This window comes from Clavelina lepadiformis, chromosome 1 (genome assembly GCF_947623445.1).
Source record: "Clavelina lepadiformis chromosome 1, kaClaLepa1.1, whole genome shotgun sequence".
Lineage (NCBI taxonomy): Eukaryota > Metazoa > Chordata > Ascidiacea > Aplousobranchia > Clavelinidae > Clavelina > Clavelina lepadiformis.
The window spans coordinates 19,246,821-19,264,506 of record NC_135240.1 but is presented as its reverse complement, the minus strand read 5'-3'; the positions used below and the strand labels follow the sequence as shown (position 1 = coordinate 19,264,506).

At 34.9% G+C, this 17,686-nt stretch overlaps 2 protein-coding genes across 2 annotated transcripts in view; one reads left to right on the top strand and one right to left on the bottom strand.

Annotated features, from left to right (window-relative positions):
- The first annotated feature begins 4,270 nt into the window (after window positions 1–4,270).
- On the top strand, window positions 4,271–15,063 carry LOC143447457 (chromatin target of PRMT1 protein-like). Its single transcript, XM_076947570.1, has 7 exons — window positions 4,271–4,481; window positions 4,761–4,834; window positions 7,918–8,095; window positions 13,271–13,328; window positions 14,000–14,059; window positions 14,330–14,392; window positions 14,505–15,063. Exons 2-7 carry the CDS (start codon window positions 4,773–4,775, stop codon window positions 14,777–14,779), a joined length of 696 nt encoding a protein of 231 aa, XP_076803685.1. The 5' UTR covers window positions 4,271–4,481; window positions 4,761–4,772; the 3' UTR covers window positions 14,780–15,063.
- A 1,305-nt stretch (window positions 15,064–16,368) lies between these two features.
- The window catches only part of LOC143444282 (uncharacterized), a 44,669-nt gene continuing 43,351 nt past the window's right edge, over window positions 16,369–17,686 (bottom strand). Inside the window, exons 137-140 of the mRNA XM_076943472.1 lie at window positions 17,523–17,669; window positions 17,256–17,382; window positions 16,972–17,129; window positions 16,369–16,879 (exon numbers count right to left, since the gene is read on the bottom strand). Coding sequence (XP_076799587.1) covers window positions 16,552–16,879; window positions 16,972–17,129; window positions 17,256–17,382; window positions 17,523–17,669 — 760 coding nt within the window. The 3' untranslated portion in view covers window positions 16,369–16,551. The remainder of the gene's footprint in view (window positions 16,880–16,971; window positions 17,130–17,255; window positions 17,383–17,522; window positions 17,670–17,686) is intronic.

Here is a 17,686-nt window from a genome sequence, read left to right as displayed (position 1 = left end):
TAACCCAAACTGGACGTAAACAGTGCGCAGGTCATTATTTTGTAAGTCACTGCAACCGTTTCAATTAAATACAGTAATGGATTTTACGAAAAGATTAAAATAGAATGTTATCGTTCAGTAATTATTTCAACTTAATTTAATTATAATTTGTGACGTTTAGAACTGTCTTGCTTGGTTGAGTTTTCGGCCTTGTTAAACGATCGTTTTAAAGAGGAACTGAAATCATTTTAACGTATTTTCTAAAAATGAATAAAAATATGCTGATTCCGAAAATGTAAATGATATTTCTCTATCTTTTTTCGTTAACGAATTATTGGCAAAATCGTTTCCAAAAACTGTGCAGGGTGGGCGATGTGACGTCACCATGTTGGCTGGTCTTCTTAAGTGGTTCAAGCGCATATCATATCAATGAAAAGTTGCCGTTGGAAAACTCATTTCGGCAACTATAGTAGCCTAAGTGGACAGACTTTTTTAATATTTCTTGAAGAATGGATGATTAACTAATTATAAAGACGTTTTTAATTACACAAGTGTTATCTGTGTGAACACTGCAACGGAAAACACTGGTTCCCCAATTTCTTATGTATAGGGTCGCCCTTGGTAGCCTACTACCGGTACGTAGTGATCTTTGGTCGCACTTCGACTGTTCCACCGCGAGGCAGCCTAGGGCCACGAGTCGCAGTCCACACCAGTTGCTTCCTTGCACACTGGAATTTTACTTCTACACACCCGAGTTCTCGGGCGAAAACTGCAATACTCTGCAGTCCTGTTCTGAAGCATAAGCTACCGAACAGTGCTAACACGAGGCCACAACCTCAAATGACTGTAGATTAGCTTTAGCTAGCATTGTTCTGTAGCGATGCTACCAGAATCGTAATTGTTAAATGGCCGCCATAAGGTGGCAGGGTCGGTTGTATCAGGTCAATTCCAAAATATTCGTTGTTAACGTTAACAGCGGTACAGTATAGCCTAGTGACCTAGTCGGTAGCCTTACTAGCCTATGTCTGCTGCATGAGTGAAGTGTGAGTGCGAGTCGAACAGAAATCACGACACGACAGTAGCAAATAGGCTAGATTTTAACGCTCTAAAATTGAATGCAAACAATATAGTCTGCGGTAAAAATTTGGCAATTCGTCCAAAATTGTTCTCCGAAAAAATTTATCTTCCGTGCAAATTCCAAACTTTTCAATGTGGACAGCCTGTGTGATGTAGCGTGATATCACACCTTATTTTTTTACCAATCTAAAGTCAACAGCTGTGATGTGTATTGATTTGGGAAGTGTACATTTAGCTTGCTTGACGTTTAGTCTCTGACCTGTGTGAATGTTCGCTGTGTAAGTTAAAGCTGGCCTGTATGATGTCATGAGGTCCTTGAAAGCGCTTCGTAAATTTAAGATGTTGCTGGTAAATGGTCAACCAGGTAAAAATCTTTAGGCCTGGTAAAATAATGGCTATTCCATGTCTGGGCTAGGCTACAAAATATATGCATAAATCATTAAGATAATATTATTAAGACGATGTGGCAGGAACAACTTAACTTTTCTGTACGTCGTCACTAACTTCATGGCGTTGTACCTTGCCACACAACCGACAATTTCCAAAAGTCATTTAAGGCTATACTTCAAACGTTTTCACTTAAAAAACAACTGGAAAGTTGGGCAGTTTTTGACGAAAAATCGTGTGTGCAAAGACACATCCTGGCATGATGGCCTAAACCGAAAGTCCAATTCTTTGTTTATCATTCATATATTGGCATTCAAACAAATAGTGTGTGAAATGTGTAACTATCACACTTTTCATTATCGATCAAAAATCGTCTAAACAACGTATAGTGTTTATAGCTTCCTTGTCGCAGTTATTTAATTGCTAAGTCACTCATTATTTTTTCTGTCAACTTTGTTTGATTATTGCACTACAGTTGTTTAATAATGACCTGATAGCAATCTGTAATCAGCAAAGCGAAGAAAAATTTTAAAATTTTGTAATTAACTTTATTAGCTAACAATAAGAAATTGACGGTTTATTCGTTTTAAAACTTTGTTAATAATGGCCTACCACTATGAAACTACGATTTTCAGCTTACTAGCCCTTACGCCAACTGCTGCACTAAGAAACTAGGTTTTTTTTATGCAAAAAAATGAGAGCGATAAGAAAATCTAACAGCATAAACGTAATGACCGATCAGTTTGAAAAACTTGCCAAGTGTGCCGGGAACGAAAAATCCACATGCTGCTTTGTATACATATCCTAATTTTTATGTGGTTGAGCAGATTTCTCAGAAATATATTTCCAAATGTAGGTGATTTACATATGAACCTGGCTGTGCTTCTAAATTTTTAAAGCAACTGACTTGAAAAAATCTTACCTGTACAACTTTTTTTACAAAGTTGCGTAGACATGCCTTTTTTCTGAACGGTTTGCGCGTGTATTTATTATATTTTATTTCTCCTCTAAAATCAGCAACTTGTTTATCAGGTTAGCAAAAGTATACTGATTACCGTATTGCATATGATATTGTATTGTACGTATTGCATTTCATCTTAGGTAAATGGACGTTGGGAAAATGATCAACTTGTCTTTGTACAATGTTTTGATTTGTTAATTTTTGTTGGCACAACCTAGCATAACTCAACTTTCCTCGTTTTAGAATTGCTCGAAGATAACGGCAGTTGGTAAACCTGTATGGCTATGCTACGATGTAACTAACAGAAATAGCCTAGAATAGTTTTTTCAACCTTTTTGAAGATAATAATTTGCAGTTTTTGTCTCATTAATACTTCTATTTCATGTACAGTCCAATTAGGTTGTGAAAGGTTTTTGAGAGCTAACAGTTTAGTTGGTTACTTTTTTGGGACTAGTTATTGATACCTAACTTAAAGCATTGTAAAGAATTAAGATAGTTTCTGCATGCATTTAACTGATTGTGTTTTGTGTGGAAATAGATACAATAACTTGGTGCCTACATACAGCCAATGAAAACATAACGTACATTTACATGTTGTGAAATCTTAATTCAATAATAATTGTCCAACAAAGCCATGCTCTTTGAATTATAATTGGTTGTTGGGAAATAGGCTAACTATGTTGGGATACGTCTGTTGACAGAAATAATTGGAAACTTTAAATGCTAAAAGACAAAAAAACTACTTGCCTAACTGACAAGTATTAGCCTTTATATTACTTGTCCATTGCAAAATGTAGTATATGGTACTTTTGGACAACACTAAAAGCCGAATCTTGGTATATTGGCATACGACCTTTAAGGTTTTCTTTTAAGTGCGATGACCACTTAATAGAAAATATGGAAAACAAGTCCTATGGGTTTGTCTAATTGTTTACTAATTTAAATCTAATTTTGTTTTGCGACTATAGCTAATGAAAACAAAGAGACAAATATTTAGGTTGCACTTTTTTAACAGTAGCACTGAGCTAATTCTTCTTATGTTTCAGTCGACAAAATAAATCTATTTCTAACGAATAATGTCAAAGATCTATCTGTTAATAGCATAACTAGTGTAAGCGAAACTAAGCAGATCAACCAGTTTGCACTAGCACACAAAAAGTATGGTAATTGAACTGATGTCTATCAAAATCCCGTAACTGTGTGGTAAAACTAAACTTTCCACATTTGGTTGTATTTTATCTGTCTTGCTTTGCGTTTATTAACACAATAATTTGGCGTCGATGCAAATCATTATGCCGCACAGTACACAGTTTGGCTTGCAGGTTTTCCCTTGCTTCCTAAGGCGGCCCATACACAATGTTTACTGAAAACTATAGTGCTCACTAATCAACGCTTTATTACAAGTCATATCGTAACATAATGGCCATGTTATGAGCAAGAAATAACCATGAAATATCTGTTAATCTTGAGAAATCTCCAAAACTGATAATCTTGACTACTTTGAGCATTGCGTGTTTGGCTGCTATCCAAGTCTTTCCCAATATTGCTTACGCCACAGATGCAGGTTACTCCATTTCAAAACAATCCTGTGAGTATCGTCGTTCCCTAATATTTTATTAGTGATGGGTGCGTAAAAAGGGATCATTCAAGACTAGAAGTTGGGAATAAAGTTAATTCATACTTTTATATTATGTATCATACAACATGCAAGAGACGTATTTAAGCAAATCATGAGAGTTACATTGAATTATTTTCAAGACGATATGAAGTTAGTTTAGTGAACGGCTTGGATCTTGTAATCATAATGAAAAGTTATCTTACCAAATTTTGTTTTTTTCTTAAGTTTCAATTCTCTCATAATTCCCGATTCTTATTTTTTGATGCAGGGTGGAAAGTTTATAGCCTAGTTTTTACAATTTGTCTTGTTAAATTTTAATCCTGTGAAGAGAAAACATTCTTCGTACTGTCAATATTGTGACCTTGGGACAAGCTGAACAGCTGACTACGTTATTACCTTCATTCACTGCTTGCTTGCTGAAGCAAAACCAATTTTTTTTATTACACATCGATTTTTGAGGTAAAAGCAAGTGTACTCACTGGCATCAAGCATTTTGAATTTAGAGTGTTTAAGTGATTTGTTTTTTATTAGCTATTCTATCAGTATATACAGTAATAATTTTCAAAAATTATGTATTATTATATGTGTATATTTATACTGATAAAATGTCCTGAAAGTAGATTCGATGTACGTTTTGCGTCCCATCTTTATTTTTTTATGGTTTACCAGTATTGATTGTAACTAAAATTTTTAAGTGTTGCTTTTAACAATAGTTACATGGTTTGCTTATTCTTACAGACGCTTTACACTATGATGAAAGCACCAACAAAAATCACTCTCAAGAACACAACTAAATTGTCATTAAATGCTCGGTGAGAAATGCAACACTGGTTCACTTTCATATAGTCCGACTCTTCACTTATTGTCGATAATGCAAAATGGCTAGTGATGATGGCTCTGTTCAATTTGTGATGGATAATAATTATCCTCCATAATTATGAACTGTATGATTAACATAATTTCATAAAACGTTGCATTTATTGTAAGTGTTATAATTAGCCCATTTCATAATGTTATGAAAGGTAAGAGGCTAACATCAAGGTCCCTGTGCTGCCCTTGTTTTTAAAACTTTAAGTGGCTCTGTATACTGCCCACACGAATTTTGCTACTGCTATTTACAGTTACTTATTACAAATGCACCACTCACACCACTGAAGCAGTTCTTAGAAAATACTTAGTTCACACTTTTAGCTTAATGTATTCATTATTCACAAACACTTTTTATTTATGCATGTCAATCAAATTTATTCAGATAAATGCTTATTTCTAAATTTTACCATAAGTAGTCACCTACATATATTTCTAACGTTAGCAGCTCAGAAAGTACATCAGTGTATTGTGTATTCTTGTCATTAGCACCAACTTGGTAAAATATTCAGGTACGGTGTGGCTTCACACTATGTCATCAAGTCACATAATCTGCCTCATGCACAAAGCAGAGCATGTCAGGGCTGATATAAATTTGTGATTAAGTAATTGCCACAGTTACTTTTAATGTTTTGTGTAAATATCATATGAAGCATAGATTTGCAATCGTAACAGAGTTACACATTGTCTACATTTGATATACAAAAAGAGTAATAATGGTTTCTTTAGTCAAAATAAAAAGAATGGCGTATAATTTGTTACTCCTGTTTGCATGGAAAATTGGTACAACGATATTTTCTTAAATACAAATATAACTATCCAGTCAAATTAAAGTGTTTATGCAATAATGCCTATTTAGATCGGCTATCGTTGATGATTAAAAATGCTCAGCAAAATTGTAACACTTACAAATGAACACCCTGCATAATAGTTGCAGATTAATCTGCAGACTAAAATAGATTGAGCGAGCATTTTCAGCGAGTTCACAGCAGAATTTCCAACCCCCAATTAAAAGTGTTTAGTAATGATGGGTAAAGCTATGCTTAAGTTGACCTGCTTACAGCAAATAAATTAGATGTGAGGCTACAAAGAGAATAGCAAAATTTAAACTTGGTGCTTTCATTGAAATATTTAGAAAGAGTAAGTAGTTGTTATAAAAATTCAAGTTTGATATATCATTAGTTTAGGGTTTTTAAAAACACAACTCCAATCAAAAATTCAGGCATGTGTGGCATGCCTGCAAGTTCTAAGTTGGCGACATTGTTTCCCCGTAATCAGAGTTTGAAAGTATTGGACTTGTGGTTATTCATGGTTTTTATCAACAATATGTTTCATCTAAAGCTTTGATAGAAGAATTGAGAAAATCATTTTTCTAAATCAAATGATTCTTTTTAACTTACATTGTGTTCAGTAAAGAAGTAAAGTTGTCTTATGCACATTCCCAGGCATAGAAGTGACGCCATTCCTTGCCTTTTGGCCACACTGCTGCTTCTGCATTAAATACTGCAGTGGGGGGCATACCTTCTGGTAGAATATTCAATATACTCCCTTCAGTTTACATTCTGTATGCTAAGCGAGGGAGCTGCCAATACCGTTTTTCAAGTCTTTGGTTTAGCCTGATCCAGGAATGAAACTTGAATCTCTTGTGTAGAACACAGACGCTTTAACCAATGTGATTCAATAGTCAACTTCCATACCTGAAGTCCATCCGTTTGAGATACTGGTATATCTGTTGAAACAAGGAAACAAAGGTTTCATCATATTGATATAGCAATAACGATATGATATCGAAAAGATCAGACCACAGACTGCCTCCTTGAATGTGTTTTGACATCTTTGAAGCAGCTTGCCACTCAATGATTATGCACTGGACATTCTATAATTCTGTATGCAGTAGAACATGATAAGTTGCTCAGTGACCTGTGTGCATGACTATTTCAAGCAGGCCTGGCCTTGATTCACTTTATCTGGCAGGCACTTACTGAGCAGAGTCTGTTAATTGAAGAAGATTAGTAGAATTCTTGTGTCCTATTTGCTGCAACATTACTCTGGCCAATTTTACTTCACTGTTTGCTCTTCCCAGTATGCAGTTGGTGCTCTTTCCAGTTTGGAGACAAGCTAAATATTAAATGAAGAAAATGATTTGTTGTCTGTCCTTTTATCTCTGATAAGTGATCTACTGGCATTAACTAAGTGTATTATTGAATACATTTCTTCTAATGCATCTCAAATTCAATGACATAAACATTGATTTCATAAGACTTCATAAACATATGATTAATTTTTGTATTTTTAAACCATGGAAAGAATCTTGCGTCTGTCATGATTTGAGGTCAATCTTTTTATACCAGCAAATTCTATGAAATTTACAGATATGTAGTTATCCAGAAAATTGTTGGTCAGATAGCAATGAAGTTAATTGTGACATAATGATCCAGGTTTGAAGATCTACTTAACTTTCCCTGTATATGGTTTGGTTTGGGCAAAGTCTGTATTTTTTAACTTGTGGACAACCCACAGTTTTGTATTTAGTTTTAAATTTGAAATTTTTTTTACTTCAGTGTTAATGATGGAATTTTTTTTACCATACCACAAATCATAGACAAAATACTTGAATAACGAAATTTTGCATAAAATCATGAGTTGATAGGTCCTTGAAGTTCAATACGAACATTTTATTACTATATTGTCAGCACAATAATTGAAATTAATTGCACATTAGTTAGGCCTATGTCATTATTGTCACAACAAATTCTACTTACCGTTACACTTTCAGTCACAATTCTCAACTCATGCATAATTATCTACAATCCCACAAAATATTTTTTTAAAAAAGAATTGCACTTCCAGCTAATGGGGTCTTTGTGTGTACACATTCAAATACAAGCCCTTTGTGCTTGCATTGTTTACAAGATTCATGATCAGTAGCTGTTCGTTGTGGGCACGTGCACACACCTTTGATAATTATATACCGATCTGTGGCAAAGTGTCTTCTAAAACCTAACTGGGTGTTAACAATCCACCAAAGTTTCACGGGCATCATGAAGTCTCGCCCTCCACCAAGTGCCCAGACTGTGAGAGCTCAAACTTCCACAACCAGACAAGCCAGCGAAAAGAACCGAAGACTTGCACAGCAAATGGAAAACCGACCAGCTGTCGAAGTCGCTTTAGGAAAATTTCCGTCTACTTCATCACAGTTACCAAGAGTAAGTGGAATTTTACTTAACTGAGATGTAATCGTATAGAAAATTTGTCCTATTTTATAACTTTGTAATTTGCTTTGTTGATTGTAAGTTGTTATTTTCTTGAAAATTTGTATGCATTAACTATATTCATATTAAAACGAGAATACCTCGGTTCACTGAAACTGCCTTGTAGTAATGAGACTGGCTCAGTGTACAGTCTCTTTTTTTGGGTGAGGAGATTTTCCTATTTATTCAATAGCAATAGAGTAATTCATCTACCTTGGTGTCTGACTGTAACCTTTTGTTTTTGAGTGTAAATGGCTTTTCACCCTTATAAATGGGGTAACGTATGTAGTTGTACATGTTTTAATTCTCAGCTGATAAAAGTTGTAAACACTTAGTCATCAGTGCAAAAGTCAAAAGTAATCATTTTTTATTAAACAATACACACCTATTGGTCCAAAGTGATCAGGGTTGTTGCCTATTAATCACAAATGTCTTTAATGTGCTAACTTACTGGCACTAAAGGAGGTTTTTCTACAGTATGGTTGCCATCAGGCATAATAATCATCAAGTGTAAGGTACTACTAGTGAATACAGAACTTGACTGTCTGCCGATTTTTCATTAACCCATTCGCATTAACTTCATTAGGGCTATGGGAATAAAATTTAAATGTGGATTGAATTTGAAAAAGATGTAGAATAACGATTGCTAGATTACAAATTTGCTGCATTACTGAATAATAATTATGACACAACAATGTGATGTCATAAGAATGCTTACTTAGCTACTACTTTGGCATGGTTATAAAACCATAATATAGAATATAAAACACCCAGTTATAAGAAACAATAAATACCGTACAAATTAACAATGATCATACAAAAAAACTCGATATAAATTGGGGAAAGCATGGTATCCTTTTCATCATTAATAAACCACATTCGTTTATGATTCAATGAATTTACGTTTCCAATAATCTTGTTCGAAATCCAAAGTACGCACATCTTTCCAGTTAATGGCGTATTCGTGCTCCAAAGCATGTCTAATCAAAGAAGTTTTTTCATGTCAAAAATTGGAGATACTTCCTGTATGTTCTTTTATCCTAGTCCTATAAGAGAGCATTTAGTTTCCCCAATGTATGTTGAGCTGCAATCTTGGTATGGAATCTCAAAAATCGCCCCTTGTCTTTTGTAAGATGGTACCTGGTCTTAAGGGAGAGGAAGTAAATAACATATTTTTACAGCAAGCTTAAATACCGTCTTAATTCTTGGCTACTTAAGATCCGTCTCAGTTTATCTGAAAGTACAAAACCAAGATAACAGTCAGAGTGGCAAGTGTTATTCTTAAAAAGGTTTTCTCTTAAACCTTTTTCTTAAGGAGATTTTTTTGTTGGTAGGAACAGAAGTGATGTCTAAAAATGGTACAGCTTGTGAAATAGTCATTGTATGGATTTGAGATTAATTAATTGTGTACAATCAGTGACCACAGCACAAAATTTATACTTTCTTTTATATACTTGATTTTTTTCTTATGACACATATGGCAGTTGTAAACTTGTAATGCAGTTTTGTATGAGACTGTACAAACTAGAGCACTAAACTGTGTTAGAATAGTCAAGTGCTATAATAATAAGTAAGTATAATTAATTCGAAGTCCAGAATTTCAAATCTCATTCTAGAATAGTTTGACAGTTAAAAAAAACAGTAGTAGTAGCAGTAGCTCCAGTGGTTAAGTGGTATTTTTATAATATGTCCACAAAGCTATTAATGGTTTAAGTTAGATTACTGGTCAAATTACAGAATGCATTTTGTAGTACTTCATGGCCGTTAACCAGTGCTGTCCATAGTTATGCCTACATGAAATTAAAATTGACAACAAACTTAATGGTATGTGCTAATAAAAGCATTAATAATAAAAAAAACAGTTTCTGGGATTCGGAAAAACAAAAATGAAAAAGTTAGCTCATTTCTTCGTTGAAGATAGCGGTTAGGCTGTTTTCCTATTTATTTTTTTGGTGGCCTTACCAAGGTCTATTTGATTGCAGTATTCTTCAGAGACAGAAATAGTCAAGTCAGATTGTTTTAAAAACTTGCGTGTTCTGGTTTGAAAGCTTTTCGTTGGACCAGAAATTTTGTTGACAAAGAGTTAATTTCTTATAAAACACCTTCAAAAATTCCACTGCCACGCATTCGAATGTGCAAAAATATATTAAATTTGAGTAAATAATCACATTGCGTTTATTATTGAATTAAAAACAGTGGAATGTCGTTACTGTGCTCAGAGTTCATTAATTCATAACATTCACAATCAGACTCTTTTTATCAAGAACAGTTTTCAACTTATGTTGTTGCATTTTATTCAGTTTTGTTATTTCAGAAACCATACTTATCCGACACCATGTTTTGTGCAGCAGTCGCTAACGTAACGGCCTTTGGACTACTAGATTTATTACTTTATGGCCGTGCAGCACTCTTATAAATTTTAGAAACACATTTACATTTGCCACATAAAACGAGCATACCAAGAACGACATATTTACTCACTCCCGGTGCTTGTGAAGTCGAGTTGTTTTATATCTTAACCCAATTTTGCGTTGGGTTAAAATTGCATTGATTAAAGCTGCAAATTCCTGGAGGACTTTCTTGTTTTTCTTGATTTTTTTCTATGTTTTCGGTCTTGGGTCTACAAGGTCTAGAAATTAAAGTTTCCTAATCGGATGTGGCAATTGCAAAGTAGTTTTATGGCTCACAACTAAACACAACCGTTTAAAATTATGACTTGCATCCAGTTTTCTAACACCGAATTCAACTCATATCAGCCAATAGCTTTTTGTTTCACAGTGGATTAGATTTTTATACCGCGATTGATCTAAGTATCTAATTAAGGATAAAAAGTTTGTTGTAATAGTAAAGATCAAAGCAAATCAGAAAATCCACCTATGAATTCTTATGTTTGTCGCTTTTACTCTAGTTTTTGACTGCTCATTCTGTAACTTAATCAACATCTGAATTTTTTTACCGCTTACATTGATTCTTATTCAGCTGCTTATTGAATAAAGATGTTTAATGATATTAAACAAAAAACAGCTTTATCTTGGTCTTTTCTTGTTCTTGTACATGTCCTTTCTCTCCTTCCTACTGCAGTCCAGATTTTGTACGGTAGGGATTTTCCCATAAGGGTGGTAACAGTAATTACGAGTGTGTGTAACCAGTGTGTTGCAGAGTATAACTATGTAACCTGGATATACTTTCTTCCATTAAAAAAGACCTTTTAACACTTTTGGTGCACAACAGGTTGATCGAAAAAGTGGAACGACAATCAGCGATTTTCTTGTGGGTAAAGTTTAATCTTTCTTTTCCAAATTAGCCGTTAAATGATGCAAACGAGGTTTGCCCAAAATGGTAACAACCCGAGCAGTAACTTCAAGTTGTTCGGTTATGATTACGATTAGCCAAACGTACAGCAGTTTTGCTTAAAACAGGCCCAAATATCTCACTGAAATAAATCATAACGTCTGTTTTTTATTACCTATATCTTCAGTTGAGGTATGTTGCTGAATTTTCAAAGTTGATAAATGTGTCATGAGTGAAAAAAGGTTGCTGAACAGTGCAGAAAGTAACCCATACTGCATTTGAGCTATTCTTCATTTTGTCATGATAATAACATATGTTTGAAAACTTGAAAAGGTGCTAAAAATGATTGATTTGAAATTACATACATCACAGAATTGAATACAAAGTGATTTTTTACTTCTGCAGTTTGTTTTTTTTTGTAGTCCACTTAAGTACAATTTCTGAACATATGTTCCATCAACCAGTTCTTATACTAAATGTTTATTTTTGTCCATGGCTCTTGCAAAGAGCTAAAAGAATTGTAAAAGTGGCCACGGTAAGCAGTGGACTAGAATACTGTATTTACTTGATCAACTGGCATCCTAATATTTGTACATAATCAAGTATTGGCATATTTCTAATACTCCTATTTGTTCAAGTATTGCAACATGTATAGTGTTGTTATGTTTAGCGCAGCACTTCTTAACAGAGCTTTTCTGGAATATTTTAAAGGGTTCCGACTTCCGCCGGAGTTCGTCAACGCATTTTAGGAGAAATGCTTTCTTGCAATTTGTAAAAAATTACATCAATGTAATCACTAAAACACTCTCAGTTAAACTCTGAAGGTAGCTCCGGATTTTAAGATTACCACATTTCAGCTCCAAGTTAAAGGTCAGCTAAAAAGGTTTAAATCATTCAAATATATTCTCGTGAAAGCATTTGACAAACCAACTCCTACTGTGCCGGACTTGGATAAGGCTTAAATGCTTGTAAACCAGCGATGGGCATATCCACCCATTCTGCAGAAAAACGGTAGTGGCAAACTCCACGGCTTGCGAGTGTAACATGGAGGAGCAAACTGCATATCATTTTATGTCTGATTGTTTTATCTATCATGCTCCCTAACAAATACATAGCCTGTGACCATAAAATGGGTGCAATGGCTGCCCGGCTTGACAACATCTAGTCTTCGTGGTCAATAACATCTGGCCCATAAAACGACATCAATGAATCATAAAAAGTAGGCTAGGACTTGGTAAGTGTTATGACTTTTGAATAAAATTATTTATAGTCATTATAATGACTTGACTTGAACCGGCAATGTTAGTAAATTGACTTATATAGCTACCATTAAGGGTTGTTTCCTTCTCTGGATTATTGTTACAATGCTTAGATAGAGCTTGATTGGAATATGTGCAAGTAATCCATGTGTCCAAATTGGCCATACTTTGTTCAAACACTGCATAATGACCTAAATTTAAGCTTTCCTAGTATAGGTCAAATTAAACCATTGTTTATATTTTACCCTAAACAATGTGTCATCAGCACAACTTTAATGCAACTGTTTTCACATTTATTGATGTATGCCATACTGTACCATGCTGTTTTCTGTATTTAAATGAAAAGTCTCTTCAAATATGGACACTGATAAAAAGAGCGTTTTGTGCAACTAGTATTTGAGTGGCTAATGCCAGAGATAGTTTGTTATATAAATTTGTCATCAATTTGCGAAAATCTCAATTTAAACATATCAACTTTGTATTTTAAATAAGTACATAAGTAACAATTTAGGGTTGCTGTTATTCGTGTGAGCACACATCTTTGCTTGTCATTCATTTCTGAATTAACTCTTTTTGTTAGGTATCTGTTATGGATCGCCTTGGAACATCAAGAGGCCGAGGTGTTGCTAATTTCAGAGGTGAGATTTATCCACATATTTAGTAGTGCATGGCCATCTTTATGATCTTAGAGCTTTTCAACTAAAAGTTTATTTCTTTATGTACACTTGGGTCTTTCGAGATGAGGTATATGTAAAGAATTTATGTTGATTAACAAGATTTAGCAAATTCAATTATTTTATTAAAGTATAGTAATTTGGATCATTCAATTTTAGCCACTCAGTCCATTTCATTGTATTTTCACCAACATTGCACCATTTATTTGGTTAGAATTTAATTGCGTGTGTCTAGAAACTACTTTTGTAGTCATGTAGAAAATTGTTTGTGAGCGTATTTCTTGTTTGACCAGTCTACAACAAGGTTAGAACCATATTTTTTGCTCCCCACAGTTAATGGCGAAAAATAAATGATGCAATCTTTTTTAATATCAACGTCAGTGAAATGCAAAATTCATCATAATGCAATGTTGCATAAGTTCTTGGTAATTATCCCAATATTAAAAGCATATACTTTTCATGTGAAAGAACTCCAGCTCATATTTTGGAGAAAATAGAGTATGTCATTATTTATGAGTTAAGTGCTTGTAAATGTTTTAAGTGAAAGTTTTGTAAAATTAAATTAGTCACAAGTTTCTACTAAGGAAATTCTAGTACTTACTTAATTTTACTTCAAAAAAATTTCCCTTCTAAAGGTGGTGCAAGAGGCAGATTGCAGAACCAGAACAACAACGGTGTAACAGATCGAGCCAGAGGTATACATAATAAACAGTTTAAATAAGGGAGTATGGCTTATACACTGCACAATTTTGAGGCTAGTAGATATTGAATGTTGTGCTTTTTATTTAAAAACTTTTGTACCATTATTAAGCCAGAGTTTAGGTGTGTGACTTAGGTATGCAACTTATATACAAATACTGTAAACACAGTAGTTAGTTAGTTTCATGAAAAATGTTTTATTTTTGTACAGTAGTTTTCATTGTTTCTCAGTAAAAGGAACTAAAAAATTTTTACTTTTGTAATAGGCCTTTTGCAAAATGCTCTCAAAAGAGGTAGAGGCAATCAGAGAGGTAGAGGTAATCAGAGAGGTAGGTGATGTCAGATATTACGTATAACCCATTTTTGCTGGATTTTGAATTATACTTTGTTCATACAATGAGGTTCATATTATGTTCTTACAACTGTTCTTTGCGAGTAAAGGTCTTTCTGGTCGAGGGGTGAGCATTGTCAAAAGACTCGGAAAACCTGTTCAGACCAAGTCTCAAGGTGGCCGTTCGTTTCGTGGAGGATCTCGTGGAAGAGGCGGTTTTCGTGGAAGAGGTGGTTTTCGTGGAAGAGGAGGAAAAAGGGGTGGTAAACAAGCTCCTGTTAACAGAAATAAATTGGATAGTGATCTCGATTCATACATGTCGAAAACAAGAGGAAGTATGGATGCAGAATTGGATGCTTACATGGCAAATGCTGGTGACGAGTGAAGCTGATGGAAATCCTATCATCGATTTCATGTGACATTTTTTAATTTTATGGTCATTTATCCCCTACTTCAAACTGGTTTTAACCGAAATATCAATCATCATTGGTGGTGGATTTTGACTATATATCTTCGTCACGTGCGCATGATCATTTTGTATCGAATATAGTTTGTAATACTTCCTCTGCTTTAGTGTAACAGTGTATTACAAGATTGTATTAACGTGATAATTGTGTCACGTAAACTAGCGACAAACATTACAAAAAATGCAATATTGTTGCCAAACTATACTACTTTTAAAGTAAGCAGCATCTGAGGTATCGGATAAAATGAAATGTTTTCCATCCAAAGTTAATGTTTTCATCATAATCAATTAGTTGGCAAGCAGTCCTGTTGACTCGGTAGCACTAGCCTCGCAATAAATGCAACTCAGGTTCCGTATTGGATACGCAGTGGCGCCATACAGTAGTACTGCCCTTGAGCTAGGCAATGACGATACCTGCTCCTGTCCAATGGACCTGATGGACAGTTGTAAATTCGTATAATACTAAAACAATAATAAAAATGTAGTGACAATCAGAAATTGCATAAAAGCGAGCTTTGTAACGGCGCTCAAGCGATGAGGAATCATTGCCGGATTTTAGTCATGCACTTTCCTCAGTCCGAGGATAAACATGACACCATACATAGCAACCGTGTAATAGTAAAGTGTTCCTCGCGCATGAAATAGCATTTCAGGTAGGTTGGTCATAAATACGAATAAAATCACTTCAAAGTTATACATTTTTAGCACATCCTTGCATGTCAGTTCAATACGCTAAAATCAATTAGTGGGGGGAATTTCAGGGTTGGGCTTCAGGTACGTTTACGCCAGCTTCAACTCGGCGCAGTTTGCAATTGTTAACACAAAATTGGTTTACGCTGAATTGAGTTACATCTACTGACGCTCTCTGCTCGAACGTTACCAACGGACTAGATTGAAACATGCAAAATATTGAAACAATTTTACTCCCGTTGCCCTGATGAAGTTAACCAGTATGGGTTAGTGAAACATCGGCAAATAGTCAAGTTTTGTATTCACAAGTAGTACCTTATATTTGATGATTTGTATGAAAGCAACGTTAAGTGTTAATTCAGGCTTGTGTTTAGGTTATACATGCAATAAACCAGGGGTGGCCCGCGCGGTATTTTTCGAAATAACTTATATTAATTATATTAATTTTATCAACTGAATCGCCTATGTAATTTATGGCGAACTTACATTCTGATGAATTCGCATTTATTGCTTGCTTTCTTCGTCTATCGCTCTATACAAAAGATAGTAGATTTTTATTGCATCAAATTTTATTTCTAAGATTGGAATTTTGCTGTGAGGGTTTTAATTAGAAATTAGCAGTAAACACTCAAGTGGCCCGCGCAATTATTTGTAAAGCGCATGTGGCCCTTTGGCCAAAAGGTGGACACCCTTGCAATAAACGAAGCTGGTAAAATCAATGCGGTCTGTGTAATCCTACGTTGGAAAAAATTTTCTGCATATGATTTTTATACTCTGCCTTCTTTAATACGGTTCCCGTAGTTTTAGTATAAACACGATTTTCATTTTATTATGATTTATTAACAATTTCTTAGTTCTAAACGTTACTTAGCTACACATTAAATAAGCAGTCTACTTTTATTTACTAAACACCTAAATACAAAAATACTACATGGTATGAAATGGGATATAAATAGAGGTAGCCTAGTTAGCGGCTTGTCTAAATTGCTATTACTCAGTAGCTAACAAGCAAATACAACAGCCACATGGTCGTCAACGATCATACGATCGGATACTACTGATGAGCCACCTGCCATACACCGTCCTCGTGCTATTTGTTTCGCAGTTATCGGATCGTCACGGCTAACCCTGTAGATACCATAGGTATGGCCAAGTGGATCGGGCGGAGCGTACATACGGTACTGCCCTGGGTGGATCTGCCCAGCGGCGAACCTGCTTCTAGTAAAGTAGTCTTTCAGGGAGTCGTTTTCAAGAACCCTTGTACACGTGGGGCGAACTGGTATTACATCGACAATAGTGCGGTCTTGTAAATCGCCCTCTGAGAAAACGCTGAAATAAAATAGAAGAATATGAGAGTAACGTTGCCATACACAAACACAATGTCAACCATTGAAAATTTCCATCTGCTGGACAGCTCTTACCTGCACTTAAATTCCACGCAAGCTGCTGCTTGTAAGTTTTCGCCAACGCTCAGGTCTTCACGGATCCCGTAAACTTGACCCATGTTTTCTCTGTTTGACCCAACGCTGCTCTTCACTCGAGTCAATAGGTTTGATGGATTGCTTCCGATAAATTTAATCTAAAATAAAAAGTCGTTGTTAGTTTCAAAAAACGCTGACGATCTATAAGTAGGTCTAACGTCGCCAATAAGTGTTTGTGTTTTCATCCGTATTCAGACATCTTAATAATCAAAATATCACTTTACCTTTATATAACAGGCGTGGAAAGTATGTGGACTTGGCCACCATATTAGGGCGTGTGGTTGCCAAGTAAAGAAGATGTTGTTTTCGTCAATTTGAATTGTATTAAATTCAAGTCTTGCTGTCGACCTCCTGTTAATTATAAGGCTTATCAAAATATTCACACAGCTTTACAAAAATACAACATTACAGCTTAAACTTTGCCTGTGTTCGCATTTAGTCATCACTTTCAAGCCATATTAATGAAAATCATGGGATATGTTTGGTTATACCTTGAAAACCGGAAATGGTTATCCGACAAAGGAGCATCCAAACAATCGAATCGGTTTCTGTAGAATGGACCACTCGAATGCGTTGCATCAGAGTCTCGTGGAATTGCAATAGAAAATCCAATTCCCGCTCCAACAATCACTTCTTGACTGTTACAAGGCAAACG